The sequence below is a fragment of the Oncorhynchus mykiss genome, chromosome 17 (assembly GCF_057628025.1).
Source record: "Oncorhynchus mykiss isolate SJ-2025 chromosome 17, ASM5762802v1, whole genome shotgun sequence".
NCBI lineage: Eukaryota > Metazoa > Chordata > Actinopteri > Salmoniformes > Salmonidae > Oncorhynchus > Oncorhynchus mykiss.
The window spans coordinates 53,775,611-53,802,500 of record NC_143038.1 but is presented as its reverse complement, the minus strand read 5'-3'; the positions used below and the strand labels follow the sequence as shown (position 1 = coordinate 53,802,500).

The window sequence follows — 26,890 nt, the reverse complement described above, 5'->3', positions numbered from 1 at the left end:
CTTTTATCCTTTGCCCATACATGTACAGTATAATGATGTGATCTTGTTCCTAGCTGTAAGGCTGTGGGGCTGTGGGGCTGTGGCGCTGAGAGGCATGCAGGGCCAAGCTAGCCCAGTCTAATCAGTAGGAATAGTGTTCTTGAGGCTAACATAAAAACATGACCAGCTGTCCCCCTCCTCTCTTCAACCCAGAATAACCACGCTTTCTGACCAGGTGCTAGAACCCAAGGAATAATCATAATAATCTGTTGAACGGTTTAATAGCTGCCGTTTCAGATGATGAAAGTAATGTCCTTCAATATCATGATGGCATGCTAACGGCTAAAGAAACAATGTGAGCTGAGACTGCACATGTAAAAAAAACAGTCGATTTAGAGTGAAAATGGGTGGAGAAAGAGAGAAAGAAGAAAGATATATAGATAGATGGCTAGATGCATGGAGGAAGGGTCTCATTTCCTTAGTGTGTGAGAGGTTGTGGGATAAACAAGTGGTCGGTTTGGTTACAGAGTGAGGGTTGGAATCATAGAGATCCTATCAATTAAATAATTTTTATTCCTAACTCTATGGTTGGAACACTTCCCTGTCTGCTCAGCTCTCTGTCTGTTTACTAAGCAGACTGAGACTGGAGGCCTGGGGAATACTCAGTTCAATGACTGCCCCTCACATTGGCTGTGGAGGGTAAGAGTCTGTGTGTGTGTGTGTGTGTGTGTGTGTGTGTGTGTGTGTGCGCGCACCACAAATCTCTTTCATCTGACACTATAGAAATGGTGTGTTCCATCAGAATGGAACATATTGTACCTTCTATTCTTTGGCAGGACACCTGTAATCTAAAGTCGGCCATGTCCTTTAATCTACAGGCTGCATTAGCCATAATGGCTGATCTGTTAAATACGGTAGCCTCCAGCCCTGGCACAGAAAAGCCCACGCCAGGTCGTGTCAAAGCAATACGCTGCTCTCCACCAAATCTCTTAATCAGACTACAATCTGCTAATCCCTAATATGGCAACACCCCCTTAAAAAACAGGTTATTGGGATTTGAATCACTTCCAGGTCTGCCAAAGGATTTCTTTGTGTGGAAAGCACAGCGCGATTGAAGACTAATCCTTCCAGGAGTGACATCGCACACACTCACGCAAGAACATCATCACACATGTGCACACACACTTCTGTGAGGGGTGAGAAAGGCCTCTGTGATGGGGAGAGCAGGGGTTAAGTGGCCTGGCATGGTAACAGCCGTTACAGCCTGGTGTGGGATGTCCACACACACACACACACACACACACACACACACACAAGATCCAGATGCTACAAATGGAAGCATATTAGGCGGAGCTGTTGCTGTGGAATAGCTGAGCATCGATCTGCTGTAAAAGCCACCCCTAAGCTACGTCTGTCGCTCCCAATGACCTACTTCCACCACTGATCAAGAACAAAAGACAAAGACTGAAGAAGGGATCGAGAGAGGGAGGTAGGGAGAGAGAGAGAGACAGACAGGGGAGAGGGAGTACACTGTTTCTTCTTTCCACGTTCTTTCATCTTGGCCAATTAAGTTTTTTTTTTTAAACCACAGGACAGAAAAAGTGGTATAGACATCAAAGCCGCATTAAAAATGTTAAAAAAAGACTGACTAAATGGTCAGGGGTAAACATCCGGAGGATAGAAGATAGGAACAATAAGGTTAAGGGATCCCACTGAAGGGAAGGAAGGATGTGCTGCCTGGATGGATAGAGCATCTGCTGAAGTCACTTCCCCTTTAAGTCCCCGTCCTGGTCATTGCATGACTCAAACATCCCCCAGGTTTTGTGTCGATGAAATAAAATCAATCAAATAAAAATGTATTTGTCACATGCGCCGAATACAACAGGTGTAGTAGACCTTAGCGTAAAATGCTTACTAACAAGCCCTTAACATGCGCCGAATACAACAGGTGTAGTAGACCTTAGCGTAAAATGCTTACTAACAAGCCCTTAACATGCACCGAATACAACAGGTGTAGTAGACCTTAGCGTAAAATGCTTACTAACAAGCCCTTAACCAAAAATGCAGTTCAATAAATAGAGTTAAGAAAATATTACAAAATAAACTAAAGTAAAAAATAAAATAAAATCTAAAAGTAACACAAGAAATGGACATTACAATAACGAGGTTATATACAGTGGGTACCAGTACCGAGTCAATGTGCGGGGGTACAGGTCAGTCGAGGCAATTTGTAAAGTGAATATTGATGGATTCTGACTTATAAACGGGAAAATATTAAATATTCTTATCCATGTCACTGAGGGAGAGAGGGGAATAGATAACATTTACATTCTGTCAGGATATGTTATTGTTAGCCATCAGGGATCCTATGGGAGGAGAAGAGACACAGTCTGGTACAAGTCAACAGGACAGCCGTGAGTTGGGGAGGAGTGAGGATTTTGGGCAGAGGTCATGTTAGATTAAGTGCGGAAGAACATACCTCACTAATCTTCTGGATAGCAAACAGGGGTGTATTTGCTGTTCCGATGTGTAAGGAGGGGCTCAGATCATGAGAAAGGGTTAAATACTAGCGTTTGTGTGAATATGTTTTTTGTCTTATGCAGCTGTATGACCCAGTGGGTGAATAAACTTGGTTTAAGCTTTACTAACCATCTGTGACTCTTTTACTCTGTTTAGTTAGAACCTAACACTATGCATAGATAATGGATAGTGAGTAGCAGTAGTGTAGAAACAAAGGGGGTGGGGGGGGGGGGGTGTCAATGTAAATAGTCCGGGTGGCCACATGATTAATTGTTCAGCAGTCTTATGGCTTGGGGGTAGAAGCTGTTAGCGAGCGTTTTGGTCCTAGACTTGGCGCTCCGGTACCACTTGCCGTGTCGTAGCAGAGAGAACATGACTTGGGTGACCGGAGTCTTTGACAAGTTTTGGGGCCTACCACCTAGTAAATAAGTCCTGGATGTCAGGAAGCTTGGCCCCAGTGATGTACTGGACCGTAAGCACTACCCACTGTTGCACGGTCAGATGGCGAGCAGTTGCCATACCAGGTGGTGATGCAACCGGTCAGGATGCTCTCGATGGTGCAGCTGTAGACATTTTTGAGGATCTGAGGACCCATGCCAAATCTTTTCAGTCTCCTGAGGGGGAAAAGGTGTTGTCGTGCCCTCTTCACAACTGTCTTGGTGTGCTTGGACCATGATAGGTTGTTGGTAATGTAGACACCAAGGAACTTGAAACTCTCGACCTGCTCCATTTCAGCCACATCGATGTTAATGGGGGCCTGTTCGGCCCTCCTTTTCCTATAGTCCACAATCAGCTCCTTTGTCTAGCTCACAATGAGGGAGAGGTTGTTGTCCTGGCAACACACTGCCAGGTCTCTGACCTCCTCCCTATAGGCTGTCTCATGGTTGTCTGTTGTCAGCAAACTTAATGATGGTTTTGGAGTCGTGCCTGGCCACACAATCGTGGGTGAACAGGGAGTATAGGAGGGGACTAAACACGCACCCCTGAGGGGCCCCAGTGTTGAGGATCAGCGTGGCAGATGTGTTGTTGCCTACCCTTACCAGCTGGGGGCAGCCCGTCAGGAAGTCCAGGATCCAGTTGCAGAGGGAGGTGTTTAGTCCCAGGGTCCTTAGCTTAGTGATGAGCTTTGGGGGCACTACTGTTGAACGCTGAGCTGTAGTCAATGAACAGCATTATCGCATAGGTGTTCCTTTTGTCCAGGTGGGAAAGGGCAGTGTGGAGTACGATTGAGATTGCGTCATCTGTGGATCTGTTGGGGTGGTATGCGAATTAGAGTCGGTCTAGTGTTTTCGGCATGATGGTGTTGATGTGAGCCATGACCAGCCTTTCAAAGCACTTCATGGCTACAGATGTGAGTGCTACGGGACGGTAATCATTTAGACAGGTTACCTTTCCTTTCTTGGGCACAGGGTAGCTAGCTAGCTCCCTGCCTCTCAGGAAAGTCCAAACAATACTTCTTATACCAGGAAGGTCTGTAGAGTCGCAGTGAAATAACACCATTGTATATTCCATATACATCCCAGAGTATTATTCACTGTTGACTGGATCTCAGGCCAAATCAAATCATCCAAAAGGTCAGGCTCAGAGTTCCTCCATGCTGCTTTTCATCTTCTCTACTCTGCCTCTCCGCTCTCTTATAATTCAGAGGATGACAACAGACAAATCCCATCTATTACCCTGCTATGGGACACCTGCTGTCTTCTGAGGAAGCAACATTCACCGTGAGCTCCCATAAACACCCTATTGTAAAGGGGCAATCTGCAGTTGTCCACCTATTTTTGGACATTAATTAATGATATGTACCCATTGATTCTTGAAGAATATAACTTATAAATGCCTCATGAGCTTAGTTCAACTGTCGTACCCCATCAGAACCCAAAATATAAAGCTTGTTTTACTCCAATGTCAGTAAACAACATAAATGTAAACTCTATAGCCTCAAAACATTGTTAGAACTATAATGTTTCATATCATGTATGGTATCCAAAGCTCTGTCCATGAATTTGAGAGTGGTTAGATTTCTCTAGCTCCATCCCTCAACTTTTTACCAAAACAGTGGTGGGGATGACAGTTTGTTATTGTTTCAACTGCAGATGGCCTTTTAGAGTTGTATGTCTATGTGATAGTCTTATTGCTAGTCGTACTGTGCATGCAGCTGCTATGACTGCCCACCTTTCTGCTAGCATTTTGGGGTACAAAGACCTATGTACCAGTGTGCCATTTTGCATTCAGCACTAGGACTATGCTCTTGCCTATGGGTGGTTAATCTTCAGCTGAGCTCTATGTAGCAGCCAGTATGTTATCTAGCCAGACAGTATGTAAGGGGAATATGAAGCAGGCTAACGGTAAGCTAGTGGTATTCAAGTGGTATAAAGCTGTATCTAGGAGTGACCTATCTTTCTGTGGGCCCAGAGCCAGGCAGCTCCTCTCTTCCACAGCTCCAGAGCTGTCTGGGCCTTGACTAAGCTCTGGCAGATAAACATGTTTAATGCAGACCCACAGAGCACGGTGACAGGGGGCAACGCTCGGCCACCCCTCAACACCACAGCTCTATCTCTCTCTCCTTCTCCCTCTCCCTCTCTCCCTCTCCACCTCTCACTCTCTACCTCTCCTTCTCCCTATCTGTCCCCTTATATAAAGCCAATACTTCTTCCACATTTGGCGTCCTCCAGTCACACTCTTAAGCAAACTCATTTGGCCTCATTAGTATGTAAGTCTGCCAAATGTTCCCTGGACTGTTGGGGAGGAGAGATGGGAAGAGGAGTGGAGAGAAGGGTCATGTGAGGACAGACACTGCACCATCACATTACTGGCAATGTCTGTACCAACCCAATCACAAATACAGACATCACACATGAGGTATGTGAGCAAATTACAGCTCCTGGAAGGAGGAGACCATTAGTCAAGAAATACATCAGTGTTTGTGTGTGTGTGTGTGTGTGTGTGTGTGTGTGTGTGTGTGTGTGTGTGTGTGTGTGTGTGTGTGTGTGTGTGTGTGTGTGTGTGTGTGTGTGTGTGTGTGTGCGTGCGTGCGTGCGTGTGTGTGTGTGTGTGTGTGGCGCATTTGAGAGAGACAGTCACTCACCTGTTTGTAGGAGAGGAACACAGGTCTGTTGAAGACGATCCACTCTACCACCTTGCTGCAGGGTGGGGTGGTGAGAGAGCCTGTGTAGCGATAGTAACCCCCCAATGATGACGGCAACAGATCTCTCAGAACAAAGGGTTCCAGGAAGGTTTCTTTCTCTGGGGGAGAACAAGCACAGGGACACAAGGAATCAGTATCAACCATTCAGTCACAGCCACATACACTCTACACATGTAGCATACTGAATGTCCATACTGCAATGCTGGAGAATGAGAAAATGTATTTATTGATGTAAACAGTGTCAAGGGGGAAGATGTGTTCCCTTTGTCACTGAATCATTGAGTATAGTATGGCCCTCTAGTGCTGATGCAAGTAGTCAACCATTTTGGCAACTAATCAATACCATTGATCTCCTCTAAGAATTATTCAACCAGCCCTGAGTCAGAGCTCACGTGTGTAACCACTGGATCTGTCCCCAGTGTCCCAGGCTCCATCAGAACCCAAAGTATATTTTGGAATGGACCACTCAAGCTTTACACAAATATCTGGTGAATCCAACGGATGGTAAAACCAACCCAATTCCCTCCAAAATCCTGTTGTGATGGCAACGCTTATCAGTCAAAGACAACAATGGCAGCCAACACACACCCAGGGTAAAGATAAATGTAGCTGGGGCAAACCTCTTGTGCCATAAGAATGAGGCGTTCCCTCCCAAATAGAGATAACAGTATAAATAACCTAAAAGATGGGTCGAAGAAACAAAACAGAATGGCTATATGAATCCTCCTGCCCCACATTTTTAATACATAACTAAACTTGGAATCCTATTGAGCAGGGATGAAAAATAGGCTTAGCGTGCTAGCAATGCGCCGTGGAGCCGCATCAGATTGGAAGTGAATGGGAGAGCTGGGGGATTAAAGCCAATGCTGCAGAATAGAGGACAGAGACAGGCACAGTGGCAGGGAAGAGGCTATACTGTTACCACCACAGCTGTACCACTAGCTAGGCTCACATACAGTACTGTAGTCTACTGTACTATAAGCTATTTCAGACTTTATAAATTAATTGCCAATCAGGGCTGGAGAGTGCTGAGTCAGTGGAGACTTCAAAGCCACTGTAAGACGCTGAATTAATGGACTTGTAATTTGTGCCATTGAGGAGCGGGGAGTTCATTTCAGTACTGTCACAGGAGACCACTGAGAGGGAACGGTTCACTGGGTAAACAATGATTTTATTTATTTTATTTTTATTTTACCTTTATTTAACTAGGCAAGTCAGTTAAGAACCAATTCTTATTTTCAATGACGGCCTAGGAACAGTGGGTTAACTGCCTGTTCAGGGGCAGAACGACAGATTTGTACCTTGTCAGCTCTAAACAATGATGCTGACACTGGGCCATGTACATATACATACATTGCATGCAAGAGAATACAATGACATACATGTACAGGGTTAGGGCAGTACAGTATGTCACCCAATCAGCACCCTCTCTATACCTCCTTCCTATGCTGTATCCAGCCTTGAGACACTGCTGGATCATACAGCTAGGTCGTATAAATTAGTAGATACACTTGCACTCTTTGTATTATGCCCCAGTACCTTTTCACAGTTCAAATCACCATGTCTTTAGACAGAAAAAAGACTGTGGCTCACTGCATTTTTACAATGTAGCCTTTGCATGTGTAAATGGGCAACCACTGTACTGAATGTACCTTACACAGTCTCCTGCACTCATCTAGTGCTTTTCAAATAGGAAATGAAGGAACAAAGGATTTTCCTGGTTCTATTAAAGATTAAAGCCAGACGACTGGGGTCATTTCAACTACATATATGTGTTGACTGACCCCAGCTTAAATCCACTCGCAACATCTGCCTCTTGCACAGGAGAGCTACACACACACACACACACACACACACACACACACACACACACACACACACACACACACACACACACACGCATGCACCGATACTCAGAACTGTGGCTCTCAGCACTTGGCATCTCCTTATATGTGTCCCGATTTGTCTCTTTGCGCTTAGATTGTGTCCCTGCCCTTGCTGTATAATTAAATATTAAGACTAAGTAACATAGGAACCTAATGGATGATTACTTGAGCAGACAGATTTCCTGTCGCACAGGCCTGTGTGCTTAAAATACCAGCAGAATGAACTCTGTCGCAGCGATGCTAATGTTGCAATTAAAATGCCTTCCTTTGAGCCACAGGGAACACACAGAGCCATTGTAAACATAGGATTGCTTCACAAGGATCTCACAGCAAATACTCCTCTGACATTTATTTTCTTCAAACTATTGTCTAATTGTTTAGAACGTAGCGTGTGTTGCTATTTGTGTGCTGGAAGATTGTGTGTGAGTTTATTAGTATGCATGTGTGTATGATAATGCTTCATTCAAATCCATACATCTTGAGATCCTCTTCCCTCCATCTCCCTCCTTCCCTCCCTGTCCCCTCCTCGTGTGGAGGCAACAGAGCTGAAAATACATCTCTGCAATTCACAACAGCAGGAGACAGGCCCGTCAGCGGGGGAGGGAAGGAGGAGACTGGGGAGGCGGGGACCCCACGGTCATATCTGTCTCTGATAAAGACCCCCCATAACGCTGCCTGGCCCTGGGCAAGCCACAGCCTGCCTCACCCTCCCTGCCTCTTCTCTCCCTCCCTCTCCTCTCCAGTCACATTCCCTCCCTCCTCCTTTCCTCTCCCAACACACTCCCTCCTTTCCCCTAATCTCCAGTAATTCTCCCTCACTCCTCTCCTTTCCTCTCCCACATTCCTTCCTCCTCCACTGCCCTCAGTAACTACACTCGGTTACCCTAAAAGTAACGTGATGATGAGGATTGTATCATCATAATCATCATGCAATATAGTTCTGTCTGTAAGCTACAGCTGTTAATGTATCAGTATGTCAAAGTTACCCAGCCCTTCTACATCAGTGAGAGCTCAGTGAATCAAAGGCTAGAGCAGTCTTTATCTTAGCTTGTCGAGTGCCTTAAGCCTTCACCCTAATAACAATCTTAGTCCTGTCAGATTTAGCAGCTTTATCTGACATCAAACATTCACCCAACTATAATCACTACACCAGGGACACACCCATATCCCTCTGGACTCATATAGACAAGGCTTTAATTGTCTCTTGCAGATCTGCCAAAAAAGTGTAGTCAGAACCAAGGTTAATATTCCTAATTTGGTATTTTAAAGTTAATATTGGCATAACTATTTGGCAATTCTATTGGAAAAAATGGCATTGATGAAGCAAAGGTCAACCAGAAACACGGTAACCAAGGTACAACACAATAACCCACTCAAGAAGCCAGCATGTATAGAAGAATAAACTCTACTGCAGGGTGTCAAGCTTATTCCATGGAGGGCCAAGTGTCTGCTGGTTTTTGGTTAATCCTTTCAATTAATACCTACACAACTATGTGAGGGGAGTTCTTTACTAAACAGTGACCTTCATTCCTCAATCAAGTGCAAGGGAGGGGCGAAAACCAGCAGGCACTCAGACCTCTATGGAATGAGTTTGACACGTGTGCTCTACAGGGTGATTTCTCATGAGAGCCCAGCAGCTTGCTATGCTTGCTATGTTTGAGGGCATTTGTTAAGACTAGGCCTGGGCAGCTCTTGTTCTCAGGGGCCTGATTGGTGTCACACTTTTTCCCCAGTCCCCAAGGACTGGAATTGCCCAGGCCTGTGTTAAACAAAGGTTTCATGTAAAATGCAACAAGCCGTGAACTACAAAGACCGCCAGCCAGTGTGGTGGTGCGTGTCCGCCAGACAAGACCAGACCCAGCTGGATGAGTGGAAATTTAACCAGCTCTCTCTGTTTCAAGTTCCTAGAACATTTGAATGGCAACTCCAGTCCTCGGGAGCCAGAATGGTGTCACTGTTTCGGTTTCCACTAGCACTCCCACAAAGTCAAAATGGTCAATATCATAAAAATGTATGAAAACAAAAATGTAATTTAAGGTTAGGCATACGGTTAACAGTGTGATTAAGGTTAGGGTTAAGGTTAGGTTTAAAATCAAATTTTAAGAAGATACGTTGTTGAAACAGGCAGAGTTTATGACTTTGCCTCTCGTAACTAGTAACGGTCCACTTTTTCCCCATCCCAAGCAAACACAGCTGATTAAGCTATTTGCATTTTAGATGGACGATCATGATTAGTAGATTATTGGAGTCAAGTGTGTAAGCTGGGGCTAGGGAAAGTGTGACACCAATCAGGCCCCCGACGTACCCGGCTCCATGAGGGGGCTAAAGGGGGCTTAGCCCCCCCTCAGTTGAAACTTCTGTCCCCTCAGTTTTAGTTTTATGTCTTACTTATATCACGCTATACCACAATAAACATAAAGTTAAAATGCAGAAACTCTGAGATCACTGATTGCTTTTGAAGTGACAGGTTGGTGCGAAATACGTAGCATATCTCTGCTGTGAAATAGGGGCTTTCTAGCAGTCGTAGGGAAGCAGGAGGCAGGCAGGTAGAGGTGCAAATGAGTGTTGGATTTATTTACACAGAGTTGGTGTTTCAAAGATGACGATGATATTTACAAATATACATACACTACCGTTCAAAAGGGGTCCCTTAGAAATGTCCTTGCACATTTTTTGTCCATTAAAATAACATCAAATTAAAAACACCAGTCTCAATGTCAACAGTGAAGAGGCTACTCTGGGATGCTGGCCATCTAGGCAGAGTTCCCCTGTCCAGGGTCTGTGTTCTTTTGCCCATCTTAATCTTTTATTTTAATTTGCTACTCTGCCTAGATGGCCAGCATCCCGAAGTCGGCCTCTTCACTGTTGACATTGAGACGGGTGTTTGCGGGTACTATTTGATGAAGCTGCCAGTTAAGGACCTGTGAGCCGTCTGTTTCTCAAACTAGACACTCTAATGTACTTGTCCTCTTGCTCAGTTGTGCACCGGGGCCTCCCCCTCCTCTTTCTATTCTGGTATAAGATCTTCAGTTTCTTGGCAATTTCTTGCATGGAATAGCCATTATTTCTCAGAACAAGAATAGACTGACGAGTTTCAGAAGAAAGTTATTTGTTTCTGGACATTTTGAGCCTGTAATCGAACTCACAAATGCTGATGCTCAAGTACTCAACTAGTCTAAAGAAGGCAAGTTTTATTGCTTTAATTAGAACAACAGTTTTCAGCTGTGCTAACATAATTGCAAAAGGGTTTCCTAATGATCAATTAGCCTTTTAAAATAATAAACTTGGATTAGCTAACACAACGTGCCATCGGAACACAGGAGTGATGGTAGCTGATAATTGGCCTCTGTACACCTATGTAGATATTCCATAAAAACTCTGTTGTTTCCAGCTAAAATAGTAATTTACAACACTAACAATGTCTGTATTTCTGATCAATTTTACGTTTTTTTAAATGGACAAAAATTTTGTTTTTCACTCTCCAGATCCCCATCACGTGAATTCTGATCACCTGTTCACACACCTGTATGTCATTATCACACACTAGTTATATTCTTTGCACCCCATCATTGTGATGTATTGTTTGTTTTGTGACACACTTCTATTGGGAGGTCTGTTTTTCCCATACTTTACTCCTCCCATGTATGATAGTTGTTGCCTGTCTCACTAACGACACCTTTTGCCTATTCCCTGCCTGTTCTTTAGACTATAGGATTTCCTGTTATCAACCTATTGCCTAATCTCCCGGACAACGTTACTAGCCTTTTGCCTGCCTGTACTGTTGCCTTTTGGACCCCCTGTGTATGACTTTCTGCCTGCCCCTGGACCCAGCTACTTGCCTCCTCCTGTGGTCCTTTACAATAAACACCTGTTGCGCCCTGCACTTGAAACCAGCTCTCTGTCTCCCATCGTGTTCATTACAATTTCTTAGTGACCCCAAACTTTTGAACTGTAGTGTATATATACATACAGTACCGATCAAAAGTTTGGACACACCTACTCATTCAAGGGTTTTTCTTTATTTTTACTATTTTCACAGCCTGGAGCTGTGTTGGGTCATTTTCCTGTTGAATGTCTTACTAAGCGCAAACCAGATGAGATGGCATATCGCTGAAGAATGCTGTGGTAGCAATGTTGGTTAAGTGTGCCTTGAATTCTAAATAAATCACTGAGTGTCACTAACAAAGCACCCCCCACACCATCACACCTCCTCCTTCATGCTTCACTGTGGAAACCACACATGCGGTGATCATCCATTCACCTACTCGGCTTCTCACAAAAACATGGCTGTTGGAACCAAAAATCTCAAATTTGGACTCATCAGACCAAAGGCCAGATTTCCACTGATCGAAAGTTCATTAACCGTGTTTCTTGGCCAAAGCAAGTATCTTCTTCTTATTGGTGTCCTTCAGTTGTGGTTTCTTTGCAGCAATGTGACCATGGAGGCCTGATTCACGCAGTCTCCTCTGAACAGTTGATGTTGAAATGTGTCTGTTACTTGAACTCTGTGAAGCATTTATTTGCGCTGCAATTTCTGAGGCTGGTAACTCTAATGAACTGCAGCAGAGGTAACTCTGGGTCTTCCTTTCCTGTGGCGATCCCACATGAGAGCTAGTTTCATCATAGCGCTTGATGGCTTTTGCGCCTGCACTTGGAGAAACTTTAAAAGTTGTTGAAATGGTCCGGATTGACTGACCTTCATGTCATAAAGTAATGATGGACTGTCGTTTCTCTTTGCTTATTTGAGCTGTTCTTGCCATAATATGGACTTGGTCTTTTACTAAATAGCTATATCTTCTGTATACCACGCCTGTACCTTGTCACAACACAACGGATTGGCTCAAATGCATTAAGAAGGAAAGATATTCCACAAATTAACTTTTAACAAGGCACACCAGTTAATTGAAATGCATTCAAGGTGACTACCTCATGAAGCTGGTTGTGAAAATGCCAAGAGGGTGGAACGCTGTCATCAAGGCAAAGGGTGGCAACTTTGAAGGATCTCAAATATAAAATATATTTTGATTTGTTTAACACTTAATTGGTTACTACATGATTCCATATGTGTTATTTCACTTTTGACTGGCACTGTGAGTGCCACAGTGTGTATATGTATATATACTGTATATATATACACAGTGCCAGTCTAAAGTTTGGACACACCTAGTTACTCATTGTATATATATATATATAAAAAAAAAAAAAAAAAAAAACGAACTAATTAAACTAATAACACTCAAATAATTATATTTTTGTTGTCTATATTGAATACATCATTTAAGCATTGACAGTGTAGTTTGGAAAAAGTATGTGAACCCCTAGGCTAATGACTTCCCCAATCAATGAGATGAGATTGGAGATGTTGGTTAGAGCTGCCTTGCCCTATAAAAACACTCACTAAATTTGAAGTAAATAAACAACAGAATGGCTTCAACGGAAGAACATACACCTTCTGAAGTGGTCCAGTTAGAGTCCTGACCTCAACCCGATTGAGATGCTGTGGCATGACCTCAAGTTAGCAGTTCACACCAGACAACCCAAGAATATTGCTGAACTGAAACAGTTTTGTAAAGAGGAATGGTCCAAAATTCCTCCTGACCATTGTACAGGTCTGATCGCAACTACAGATGTTTGGTTGAGGTTATTGCTGGTTATTGCCCCCCCAAATGTTGCCCCCTTAGTCACTTTATCCTGTTGCCAGATCTGGCCCTCGAGGACTGGAGTTGCCCATCCCTGACCAAGAACAACCAGAGAACATTAGGAGCCCACCTCTCCAGTCCAATTTAACAGAGATTGGACTTGATTGAACTGGACTTGTCTGCTTGTCAGGTGATTTCTACCTTGAAACAGAAAGCCTGTGGTGAGTGTTTTGAGATGTTAGGCTAACGTGTAATAAGCCTGAGATGATTCCATGAATACTTCATGTAACTACATGCTATGGTTGTGCCAACTTTTATTAAAGACTGTGTTCATTATTGTTTGAAAGGGGTGCATCAGGGATAAAAAGATAATTCCGCTTTAGGGGAGTGTTTTTTAAAACAACCCAGTTCCTTTTGTCTGTAGAGACTCATGGGGGCAACCTGGGGTATGTTCTCTATAATTAGGTACTTGCAACCACAAAAAATGACACAAACATAAATGTAAAAGGGCTGAGATATTGCAGTTACATGTAACTTTGGAAAAAATAATGTTGTGAACCTAAATGAACAAATGTTGTAGGCCAATGATTGGTGAATTCCCTCCTGAAATGATTGGGTGATGGATGTGTCACTCACCATGATGAACCACGCCCCTCAGGCCATGGATAATGGGGTCCACTGCTGGGTTGTCCTTCAGTCCCACCTGAGAACAGGAGAGGAGAGAGGAGCAGGAGATGCACGTTAGAGTCTGGAAAACATGTAAGACATTGTGTAACACGTACTCTGATACTTCCACTCAAAGAGAGAAAATAGTAGTTCCAGAAAGAGAGGGCAGAGAGAGAGAGAAAGAGCGAGAGAGAGAGAGAGACAGAGAGGGGGGAGAGAAAGAGACCGTTTTCTGTAGAGAGTGAGTGTTGGTGATGGAAAAACAGAGTAAATCAGAGGTCTTTTTGACCTGAGCTGGAGGAGCAATACACAGGACGTCAACAGACTCTATACATAAGTGGGTCCTACAGCTACACACTAGGGCTAACTCCAAATAGTCGATTGGTCGATTGTTTGGTTGATAGGTTGTTGATAGGTTGTTGGTCGACCAATCATTTTTTAGGTCTAGCAGTAGAAAATATATACAGTACATATACAGTACAGGTCACAAGTTTGGACACACCTACTCATTCCAGGGTTTTTCTTTATTTGTGAAGACATCAAAACTATGAAATAACAAATACGGAATCATGTAGTAACCAATTTTTTTTAAAACAAATCAAACAGCTTCATGAGGTAATCACCTGGAATGCATTTCAATTAACAGATGTGCCTTAAAAGAACATTTGTGGAATTTCTTTCCTTCTTAACCTTATTTGGTAAGATAACCTTATTTGGTAAAAGAAGATAACCTTATTTGGTAAAATACCAAGTCCTCAAATAAGCAAAGAGAAACAACAGTCCCATCATTACTTTAAGACATAAAGGTCATTCAATCCAGAACATTTCAATAATTTTTTTACGTTTCAATAATTTTTTAAGTGCAGGCGCAAAAACCATCAAGTGCTATGATGAAACTGGCTCTCCGCCACAGAAAAGGAAGACCCAGAGTTACCTCTGCTGCGTAGGATAAGTTCATTAAAGTTACCAACTTCAGAAATTGCAGCGCAAATAAATGCTTCACAGAGTTCAAGTAACAGACACATCTCAACATCAACTGTTCAGAGGAGACTGCGTGAATCAGGCTGTTACGGTGAGTGAATGAGGACCCAAAAGCGAATTAACTTAAACAGAGCTTCTTTAATAACCAAACATAGGTAGGCTCAGATAGACCGGCAGATTCCGACAGGACAGGACAAGGTTACAGCAAACATGACGATAGTCTGGTTCAGGCATGAAACACAACAAACAAGAATCCGACAAAGACAGGAGCAGAAACAGAGAGAGATATAGGGACCTAATCAGAGGGAAAAAGGGAACAGGTGGGAAAAGGGGTGGATGAGGTAGTCAGAGGAGACAAGGAACAGCTGGGGGAAAGCGGGGGAGAAAAGGTAACCTAATACGACCAGCAGAGGGAGACAGGGTGAAAGGAAAGGACAGAAAGACACAACATGACAATACATGACACAGGCCTTCATGGTCGTATTTCTGCAAAGAAAGCACTACTAAAGGACACCAATAATAAGAAGAGACTTGCTTGGGCCTAAAAACACGAGCAATGGACATTAGACTGGTGGAAATCTGTCCTTTGTTCATGAGCCCAAATGTTTGATTTTTGGTTCCAACCACTGTGTCTATGTGAGACGCAGAGTAGGTGAATGCGTGATCTCTGCATTTGTGGTTCCCACAGTGATGCACGGAGGAAGAGGTGTGATGGTGTGTATGTGCTTTTCTGGTGACACTGTCTGTGATTTATTTAGAATTCAAAGCACACTTAACTAACATTGCTACCACAGCATTCTGCAGTGATACACCATTAGTGGGAATAATATTGTTTTTCAACAGGACAATGACCCAACACACCTCTAGGCTCTGTAAGGACTATTTGAGCAAGAAGGAGAGTGATGTAGTGCTGCATCAGATGACCTGTCCTCCACAATCACCCAACCTCAACTCAGTTGAGATGGCTTGGGATGAGTTGTACCACAGAGTGAACGAAAAGCAGCCAACAAGTGCTTAGCATATGTGCTGAACTCCTTCAAGACTGTTGGAAAAGCATTCCAGGTGAAGCTGGTTGAGAGAATGCCAAGAGTGTGCAAAGCTGTCATCAAGGCAAAGGGTGGCTATTTGAAGAATCTCAAATATAAAACATATTTTGATTTGTTTAACACCTTTTGGTTGCAATACACCCTACGTGTTATTTCATAGTTTTGATGTCTTCACTATTATTCTACAATGTAGAAAATAGTCAAAATAAAGAAAAACTCTTGAATGAGTAGGTGTGTCCAAACCTTTGACCCGTTGTGTATACAGTGCCTTGCGAAAGTATTCGGCCCCCTTGAACTTTGCGACCTTTTGCCACATTTCAGGCTTCAAACATAAAGATATAAAACTGTATTTTTTTGTGAAGAATCAACAACAAGTGGGACACAATCATGAAGTGGAACGACATTTATTGGATATTTCAAACTTTTTTAACAAATCAAAAAGTGAAAAATTGGGCGTGCAAAATTATTCAGCCCCCTTAAGTTAATACTTTGTAGCGCCACCTTTTGCTGTGATTACAGCTGTAAGTCTCTTGGGGTATGTCTCTATCAGTTTTGCACATCGAGAGACTGAAATTTTTCCCCATTCCTCCTTGCAAAACAGCTCGAGCTCAGTGAGGTTGGATGGAGAGCATTTGTGAACAGCAGTTTTCAGTTCTTTCCACAGATTGTCGATTGGATTCAGGTCTGGACTTTGACTTGGCCATTCTAACACCTGGATATGTTTATTTTTTAACCATTCCATTGTAGATTTTACTTTATGTTTTGGATCATTGTCTTGTTGGAAGACGAATCTCTGTCCCAGTCTCAGGTCTTTTGCAGACTTCATCAGGTTTTCTTCCAGAATGGTCCTGTATTTGGCTCCATCCATCTTCCCATCAATTTTAACCATCTTCCCTGTCCCTGCTGAAGAAAAGCAGGCCCAAACCATGATGCTGCCACCACCATGTTTGACAGTGGGGATGGTGTGTTCAGCTGTGTTGCTTTTACATCAAACATAACGTTTTGCATTGTTGCCAAAAAGTTCAATTTTGGTTTCATCTGACCAGAGCACCTTCTTCCACATGTTTGGTGTGTCTCCCAGGTGGCCTGTGGCAAACTTTAAACAACACTTTTTATGGATATCTTTAAGAAATGGCTTTCTTCTTGCCACTCTACCATAAAGGCCAGATTTGTGCAATATACGACGGATTGTTGTCCTATGGACAGAGTCTCCCACCTCAGCTGTAGATCTCTGCAGTTCATCCAGAGATATCATGGGCCTCTTGGCTGCATCTCTGATCAGTCTTCTCCTTGTATGAGCTGAAAGTTTAGAGGGACGGCCAGGTCTTGGTAGATTTGCAGTGGTCTGATACTCTGATAAATCTTTTTGTATCCAAATCCGGCTTTACACTTCTTCACAACAGTATCTCGGACCTGCCTGGTGTGTTCCTTGTTCTTCATGATGCTCTCTGCGCTTTTAACGGACCTCTGAGACTATCACAGTGCAGGTGCATTTATACGGAGACTTGATTACACACAGGTGGATTGTATTTATCATCATTAGTCATATAGGTCAACATTGGATCATTCAGAGATCCTCACTGAACTTCTGGAGAGAGTTTGCTGCACTGAAAGTAAAGGGGCTGAATAATTTTGCACACCCAATTTTTCAGTTTTTGATTTGTTAAAAAAGTTTGAAATATCCAATAAATGTCGTTCCACTTCATGATTGTGTCCCACTTATTGTTGATTCTTCACCAAAAAATACAGTTTTATATCTTTATGTTTGAAGCCTGAAATGTGGCAAAAGGTCGCAAAGTTCAAGGGGGCCGAATACTTTCGCAAGGCACTGTATATATATATATATATATATATATATACACACACACACTATATATTATTATAATTTTTTAAACCCCTTTTTCTTTCCAATTTTTGTGATGTTCAATTGATAGTTACTGTCTTGTCCCATCGCTGCCACTCCTGTACGGACTCAGGAGAGGCGAAGGTCGAGAGCAATGTGTCCTCTGAAACACGACCCTGCCAAATTGCGCTGCTTCTTGACACACTGCTTGCTCAACCCGGATCGGAGGAAACACCATCTAACTGGCGACTGTGTCAGGGTGAATGCACCCAGCCTACCACAGGAGTTGCTAGAAAGCGATGGGAGAAGGTCATTCCGGCCGCCAAATCCTCCCATAACCTGGACGACCATGGGCCAATTGTGTGCTGCCTCATGGGTCTCCCGATCGTGGCCGGCTACGACACAACCCGGTCTCGAACCCGGATCTGTAGTGACGCCTATAGCACTGTGATGCAGTGGCTTAGACCGCTGCGCCACTCGAGAGATGCTCTGCTTTTTTGACACCACATTCCAAAAAGCAAGTCCTGTAGGCTCTAGTTTTGTCTTATCTTGATTACAGTTGTGTGGTCGAGAACGACAAAGAAAGACCGAGTTAAGCTACTTCTGTGGCCAAGAACAGAGTGGCACTTCTTGGTTTTCATTGTATTCAGAGGGCTAATATACTGTAAATACTTTGCATACCAATCTCTCTTGGCTAAGGGTTGAGGAGAGACTGACTGCATAACTACTTCTTTTTATAAGAAACATTAATGCATTAAGCTCTAACACTCACACTTACCCCACCAGACAAGCCACCAGGTTTTTTTTCACAGTCCACAAATCCAGAACAAATTCAAGAAAGCGTACAGTATTATATAAAGCCATTATTGCATGGAACTCCGTTCCATCTCATATTGCTCAAATGAACAGCAAACCTGGTTAAAAAAAAACAACAGATAAAGCAACACCTCACGGCACAACGCCTCTCCTCTATTTGACCTAGATAGTTTGTGTGTATGTATTGATATGTTGGCTACAGTATGTGTGCCTTTTTTAAACTGATGTAGTTCTGTCCTTGAGCTGTTTTTTCTATTAATGTTATGTATTGTGTCATGTTTCATGTTTTGTGTGGACCCCAGGAAGAGTAGCTTCTGCTTTTGCAACTGATAGTGGGGATCCTAATAAAATACCAAATACCACATATTTCAGGCTCTTGTCATCTCCTGTCTGGACTATTGCAACTCGCTGTTGGCAGGGCTCCCCACTTGTGCCATCAAACCCCTGCAACTCGCTGTTGGCAGGGCTCCCCGCTTGTGACATCAAACCCCTGCAACTCGCTGTTGGCAGGGCTCCCCGCTTGTGCCATCAAACCCCTGCAACTCGCTGTTGGCAGGGCTCCCCGCTTGTGCCATCAAACCCCTGCAACTCGCTGTTGGTAGGGCTCCCCGCTTGTGCCATCAAACCCCTGCAACTCGCTATTGGTAGGGCTCCCCGCTTGTGCCATCAAACCCCTGCAACTCGCTGTTGGCAGGGCTCCCCGCTTGTGCCATCAAACCCCTGCAACTTATCCAGATCGTTGCAGCCCCCCTGGTTTTCAACCTTTCCAAGATTTCCCATTTCACCACGCTCCTCCGCACACTCCACTGGCTTCCAGTCAAAGCTCGCATCCATTACAAGACCATGTAAATGTCAACGTTGTGAACAGAGTGCCCCATACTCAAAATCAAATTTGATTTGTCACATGTGCCGAATACAACAGGTGTAGTAGACCTTACCGTGAAATGCTTACTTACAAGCCCTTTAACCAACAATGCAGTTCAAGAAATGGAGTTAAGAAAATATTGACTAAATAAACGAAATAAAAATGTTTTAAGAAAAAGTAACACAATAAAATAGCAATAATGAAGCTATATACAGGGGGTGCCGGTACCGAGTCAATGTGGGGGGTACAGGTTGGTAGAGGTAGTGGCAGTGGGGTTATGGTATGGGCAGGCATAAGATATGGACAATGAACACAATTGCATTTTATCAATGGCAATTTGAATGCACAGTGATACCTTGATGACATCCTGATGCCCATTGTCGTGCCATTGATTCGTCACCATCACCTCATGTTTCAGTATGATAATGCACGACCCCATGATCTGTACACAATTCCTTGAAGCTGAACATTTCCCAATTCTTCCATTACCTTCATACTCACCAGACATGTAACTTGTTCGGATACTCTGGATCGACGTGTACGACAGCATGTTCCAGTTCCAGTTTCCAGCATCTTCGCACAGCCATTGAAGTGGAGTGGGACAACATTCCGAAGACCATAATCAACAGCCTAATCAACTTTGTGCAAAGGAGATGTATCTTGCTGCATGAGGCAAATGGAGGTCACACTAGATACTGACTGGTTTTCTGATCCCACCCCCCTTCCTTTTTCATTAAGGTATTTGTGACCAGTAGATCTGTATTCCCAGTAATGTGAAATCCATAGATTAGGACCAAATTAATTTACTTAATTTCACTGATTTCCTTATATGAACTGTAACTCTGTAATATCTTTGAAATTGTTGCATGCTGCATTTATAGTGTAGTATTAATTGATTATATGTGTCCAAATTGTTCATGAGTTCCTAGTGGATAGACCTTATGGTTCAAGAGAAAATTGTGAAATGAATGAAAAAAGCATCTAATCAACAATGGGATTTGACACCATGACACTGTCAACAAATGCATATTGCCATAGTAAAATAAATAAATGTCCGTAAAAAATATGTTGAAATCCTCATTTTAAACACCAATTGTATTCACTAAGTTGATGGTTTATAAAAAAAAAATTAAACAATCCTTTTTAATTATTTCACATATTTTACATGTGATAAGGCCACACAGAGGGCCAAAGATAATTACAGACACCTGTGATAATCGGAATTACCCAAAAGCCTCACTAGATGTCTTGTTATAGATTACAAAACATCCTTTAAAGATACACAAATTCTGGTAGTTTACTGGTAAACTTTTAAAGTTTCCAGTAATACACCCTCCCTTTTCAACCCTAACTGGGACAAAGCCCCACACTGAGCTTCAATACACTTCAATCAATGGTTTTCTTTCATTGTCTCCCTGCATTGAGAGACTAGGAAGACCCCTACTGTAGGACATCAATGTGAAGAGGATTAGAGAGTAACCACACAGTTTCAGGGGCAACCTTCACTGTTACCTTCCTTTCTTCCTAACCCTCCCATGGCACTCCTCTGTTGTGCAGTTACCCCCTGAGTCCAGGTCTATTCTTCAGCCACCTCTGTCACCACCTACTGTCTTCCTCTGTTCCTCTGTTCCCAGTCACTGTGTGAGGCATTGCACATCTACCACACTCCTTCGAGTTCTCTCCCACTGTCCCGCTATTTTTAAACACATCAAAGAAAGGTGTTTCTGGTGGATGGCAGACCACAGAGAGTACTGAATGATTGTAGCAGCACTGGGGTTTTATTTAAGCAGAGCCCTGCGCCAAATCTTCCTACTTAAGATAGCCCTCTGCGAAGACAGACTGAGAGAGGAAGAGAGAGATGGCTTCAAAGATAGAGACAGGGGTGATAGGAGAAAAACAGATAGGGAGGCAGAGAGAGAGCGATGGAGAGTGTGACCAAGGGAATTATAGTTTCATTATTAATGATTGTCTGTTAAACCCACAGCTCTGTCCCATGTGAACCTCCTCCATGGGGTCACACACTGTGTTTGTCTCTGCATTGTCAGTACCACAGCACAGTCCCTCTCTTCTCCCCACACAGGCAGCCTGAGTCACCACACCACACTACAATGACACGGCAGAAAGATCAGGCCAATGCCATGTGACATCTCATCTCTTTATCATCCATCCAACCGCCCTGATTCTTTCTCCCTGACTTCTGTCGTGGCATTTTTCGGCTTTACCGAATGAGGAGAGTTACCAACTTCACACACCAGTCAGAGATACTTAAACTACATCTTTTTTTAATAAGAGCTTTGCAATAGCCCTTTTTGACTTTCAATGATGCGCTATCTCTAATGAACCATTGAAAAGTCCCAACAGAAAAGTACAAAGATCTTTTATAGCCAAGATACACCCCCTACATGACGAACCACAGATCTTAGGAACAGTTCACAAAGGTTAAGATTTGAATGAAAGATATCTATAAAACATGGCAGATAGTTACTGCTGTGTCAACAGTTCTCATTGTAAAGACCAGTGTCTGGCCCCCTCACTCCAAAAGGGAACTGTCTCTCCCTGATACGGCATAGAACAGAACCATTAGCTCATGTTATCTGGAATGCTCTTTAGGCTTTATTACCCAAAGACATCGTAAATCTCCTCTGTCAGTGCTATCTCATAGAGGCCCATCCACAGTGGAACACACACACAATACTCTATTCTGTCGAATGTAACAACTATTATAATGTAATACAAGCATTATAACAATCTTACAAGCATTATAACATAATCTTGCAATTTTCCACGACACTTCTCTTTACTATTATCAGTCCAAAAGGCCTGTTGAATCTCTCTGTATCTCCTTACAGTCACATGAAACAGTGAAGTGAAGAATAAAGGGCAACTGTAAATGAAGCTACTGTACCTTCAAGAGACTCTTGGCTCATTGCACCATGAGACTTTAATTGCAGTGCAGGCCAAGAGAGGGAGAGAGGGGATTGTTCGACAAACGAGGATATCTCTGCAGTGTCAGAGAGCAGTTGAAACACCTGCGTTTGCCTTCCCAACGACGTGAGAGCTAAAGAATAGCTGTGTCACTTTCTCGCAAGTGTGCTTATTGCTTTTGGACCTTTATCATATCTATACACGTAAAAATAGCACCTATGATCAATTAAGAGGGAGAAGTCACACCTAATGAAGAAACAGAAACTTAATTTGCGCCGATATAAATATAAAGAGCTCCATCTTGTTTCTGAGGACAGTGACGTCGGAGGCAATCCATTCTTTAAGCTGAGAAATGTCCCTCTGTAACTAGGGTGACTGGTGTCACAGGGAGGAAGCAGAGACTAAGTGGCTATGCCATCCCGCTTCATCAACAACAACCCTGGATCGAGTGCCAAAGCATAATCTACCTGTACACTACAGTACCAGGCCTCACCTCCTCCTCAATTTACCACTTAAACTAAGAAATGGCTAAATGCAACTACAGCAAATTACATTGAATTAATTCTGTTTCTCTGTTAAAAGCTGGAACTAATTTCTCCTCCAGTAGCAAGTACTCTGCTGAATTGAAAGCAGCACTGTAGGGTTTAGCACTGTTGGCATATAGTGTAATTAACTTCATTTGGAGGTAATTGATTTAGTGAGGAATGGAGAGTCACCTAAATAGAAGACAAAAAACTCCTTCATCAACACATTATTTCTATGGCTGCATCACATGTAAGACACTGCCTCTCCTTAATGTACTGTACACCTTGGCTGAGTTGATCAGAAGTAAACTTCTTGTTACCATAGTAACACATGCTCCAGTGAGTAGTAAGCCTCTGTGAGCGATGCTGGGTCTGGTCTGCTCTACTCACACGTGTGTTTATCTGAATGACCGTATGGTGAATCACTGAGCATGTCGACTGTAAATAAGCCAATAAAACTGTAATGATAGATGTTACTACTAAAATCTATTTCAATCAGGGGGCTGGGCACAGCACGAGAGTGGGCCTCAAAAGCAATGGAAGCCGCAGCCCTGAGCTCACACGGGCCGATAGGGCCAATTTGTCCTGTATGGCAACATACATCATTAAATTAATACATGCCACAGTGAGAGGAGAGCAATCTAATCACCACACACACACACACACAACACCTCACGGATCAACTCCTCCTTCCTATTTGACCTAGATAGTTTGTGTGTATGTGTTGATGTGGAGGCTACGTCAGCCTTTTTTAAATTGATGTAGTTCTGTCCTTGTCTATTATACTGTATTATGACATGTTTCATGTTTTGTGTGGACCCCAGGAAGAAGATCTGCTGCAACAGCTAATGGGGATCCTAATAAAACACCAAATACCAAACATACACACGCTGACTGAGACACACACACACACACACACACACACACACACACACACACACACACACACACACACACACACACACACACGCCGACTGAGACACACACGCTGACTGAGACACACACACACACTGACTGAGACACACACACACACACACAGATGTACACTGAGTGGAACACTTCCTAATATTGAGTTGCATCCCCTTTTAATCTCAGAACAGCCTCAATTCGTCGGGGCATGGACTTTACAAGGTGTCGAAAGCGTTCCACAGGGATGTTGGCCCATGTTGACTCCAAAGCATTCCACAATTGTGCCAAGTTGGCTGGATGTCCTTTGGGTGGTGAACCATTCTTGATACACACGGGAAACTGTTGAGCGTGAAAAACCCAGCAGACTTGCAGTTCTTAACCAGTGCACCTGGCAACTACTACCAAACTCTGTTCAAAGGCACTTCAATCTTTTGTCTTGCCCATTCACCCTCTGTATGACATACATACACAATCCATGTTTCAATTATCTCAAGACTTAAAAATACTTCTGTAACCTGTCTCCTCCCCTTCATCTACACTGTCTGAAGTGGATTTAATGAGTGACATCAATTAGGGATCATAACATTCACCTGGATTCACCTGGTCAGTCTGTGTCATTGAAAGTTCATAATGTTTTGTACACTCAGCATATATACAGTACACACACATGAATATGACACTCCTTGAAGGGGTCACTTGATTGGTAAATTGCTGTAGTTGTTTTGTGAACTGATTTATTGTCTGTAATCAGGCGAGGTTGCTATTAGCTAGTTGTTGTTTTTTAAGCGGCCTGATGGGGATGTGTAACTTGGCAGACAGAGGAGAGGAGCTTTACGGTTATCACCATAGAGGAATGCCTCACGTTTTAACAGGATACCTCTTCACGATAACCACCCCCGAGGGATACATCCTCTCTCCAGGCCTGCCAGATACTGGCTCTCTGACAATCAGTTTGGTGGTTCACTGAGTGTGTGTGTGTGTGTGTGTGGTTGCACATGTTTATTACTGTGTGATCTCGTTCAGGGGTACACACACTCCTCTATAAAAGACAACGTTATGACTGCTATCTTCAGGGGTCTAGGGAAAGTGTTCTGAAGCTGTGTGTGTGCCATTAAGGCTTTCCATTTCCCTGTGCTCTGTATTCCACATGTTAACATATACCGTTTACACACGCCCACCCACGCAGGTGCAGGTTACTGTTTGAGAGAGGAGCAAGTGTTTGAGTTTGAGGAGATCAAAGATAGAAAAAATTATATTATGAGATGTGCATTATCTGATTCTTCATGGAAAATGTATGTGTGTGTGGGGGGGGGGGGGGGGGGGGGGGGGGGGGTGTTGCAGTGCTTGGTAGGAGAGACAGGGGTAGAGAGGTTGAGAGAGAGATGGAGAGAGAGAGCAAGGGAGAGAGGGAGAGCAGAAAGACAGTCACTGTAATTCAGTGGACGCAAGTAAAGAATGCCCAATCTGGACCTAAGAGGACTGGAGCATTTTGCAAGCGTTGATGTGCATGTGTTGGTGAGTGTGTATGTCTCTCGGTGTGTGTATGTCTCTCGGTGTGTGTAAGGGAGTATTAAAGGAAAGTTAATGGACCAAGTAAAATCCCACTTACGCAATCGATGGCATCAAATGAACTTTTAATCCTGCCAATTCAGAGTGATGGAGTTGACAATGACCCCGCCCACTGCTAGCCCAACAGACCCACACACTCAGGTCAACCAACACTTATATCTCCACTTAAGACAATACAGAGCCAAGTCAGTCGCACAGATAAACACAGTGCTCAGGGACAACACAAGAAACACATTTATTTTCCAAGCTTATTAATGTGTTTCTTCCCCAGCAGTGATGGTAAAACAGTAATGTTGTTTTTCACTACTGATATGTGCATTGATTTAGAGTGAGTCAATGTGTTGTTCCATGTGCCATATAGATTGCTATAGGGTCATATCAAAACCCTATGAGTGAGAAGCCAAAAATACAAGACAAATGTTCTCACCTGAAAGAAGACCGACATCACTGCAATGATCCTCTTCTGACGTATTGCAGCACTGAGGCTGTCAAAGTCATCCGAGTTATACATGTAGATCTGCATCTATTCGGGAGAACGAGAGAAAGACAGGGACAGAGAACGAGAGAAAGACAGGGAGAGAGAACGAGAGAAAGACAGGGAGAGAGAACGAGAGAAAGACAGGGAGAGAGAATGGGAGAAAGACATGGAGAGAGAATGAGAGAAAGACAGGGAGAGAGAACGAGAGAAAGACAGGGAGAGAGAACGAGAGAAAGACAGGGAGAGAGAACGGGAGAAAGACAGGGAGAGAGAACGAGAGAAAGACAGGGAGAGAGAACGAGAGAAAGACAGGGAGAGAGAACGAGAGAAAGACAGGGAGAGAGAACGAGAGAAAGACAGGGAGAGAGAATGAGAGAAAGACAGGGAGAGAGAATGAGAGAAAGACAGGGATAGAGAATGAGAGAAAGACAGGGAGAGAGAATGAGAGAAAGACAGGGAGAGAGAATGAGAGAAAGACAGGGAGAGAGAATGAGAGAAAGACAGAGAGAGAGAATGAGAGAAAGACAGGGAGAGAGAACGAGAGAAAGACAGGGAGAGAGAACGAGAGAAAGACAGGGAGAGAGAGATAACAAGAGAAAGACGGAGAGAGAACGAACAAGAGAAAGACGGAGAGAGAACGAGAGAAAGACAGGGAGAGAGAATGAGGGGAAGACAGGGAGAGAGAATGAGAGAAAGACAGGGAGAGAGAATGAGAGAAAGACAGCGAGAGAGAATGAGAGAAAGACGCAGAGAGATCGAGAGAAAGACAGGGAGAGAGAAAGACGGAGAGAGAATGAGAGAAAGACGGAGAGAGAATGAGAGAAAGACAGGGAGAGAGAATGAGATAAAGACAGGGAGAGAATGAGAGAAAGACAGGGAGAGAGAATGAGAGAAAGACAGGGAGAGAGAACGAGAGAAAGACAGGGAGAGAGAATAGGAGAAAGACAGGGAGAGAGAATTAAAGAGTTAGGGATCCATCTGTAAAACTTCCACTTCTCTCAAGGAATAGCTTGGATCTCCAAATTGCGTCCTTAATGACCATGTCAGCAGAGCCACAGAACATATACAGTGCCTTGCAAAAGTATTCGGCCCCCTTGAA

General features: G+C 43.4%; 1 protein-coding gene across 4 annotated transcripts in view; it reads right to left on the bottom strand.

Moving 5' to 3' along the window:
* Positions 1-26,890, bottom strand: part of LOC110494487 (receptor-type tyrosine-protein phosphatase gamma) — a 316,560-nt gene that overhangs the window by 47,886 nt on the left and 241,784 nt on the right. For 3 of the 4 annotated variants that reach the window (XR_016488024.1, XM_036950543.2, XM_036950544.2), the window contains exons 5-7: positions 25,741-25,836; positions 13,806-13,872; positions 5,585-5,742 (exon numbers count right to left, since the gene is read on the bottom strand). Coding sequence is in view for 3 of the 4 variants with exons in the window: in XM_036950543.2 (XP_036806438.1) it covers positions 5,585-5,742; positions 13,806-13,872; positions 25,741-25,836 (321 nt within the window). In the remaining variant the exon portion in view is untranslated. The remainder of the gene's footprint in view (positions 1-5,584; positions 5,743-13,805; positions 13,873-25,740; positions 25,837-26,890) is intronic. The other variant, XM_090205954.1, reaches the window with a different exon arrangement.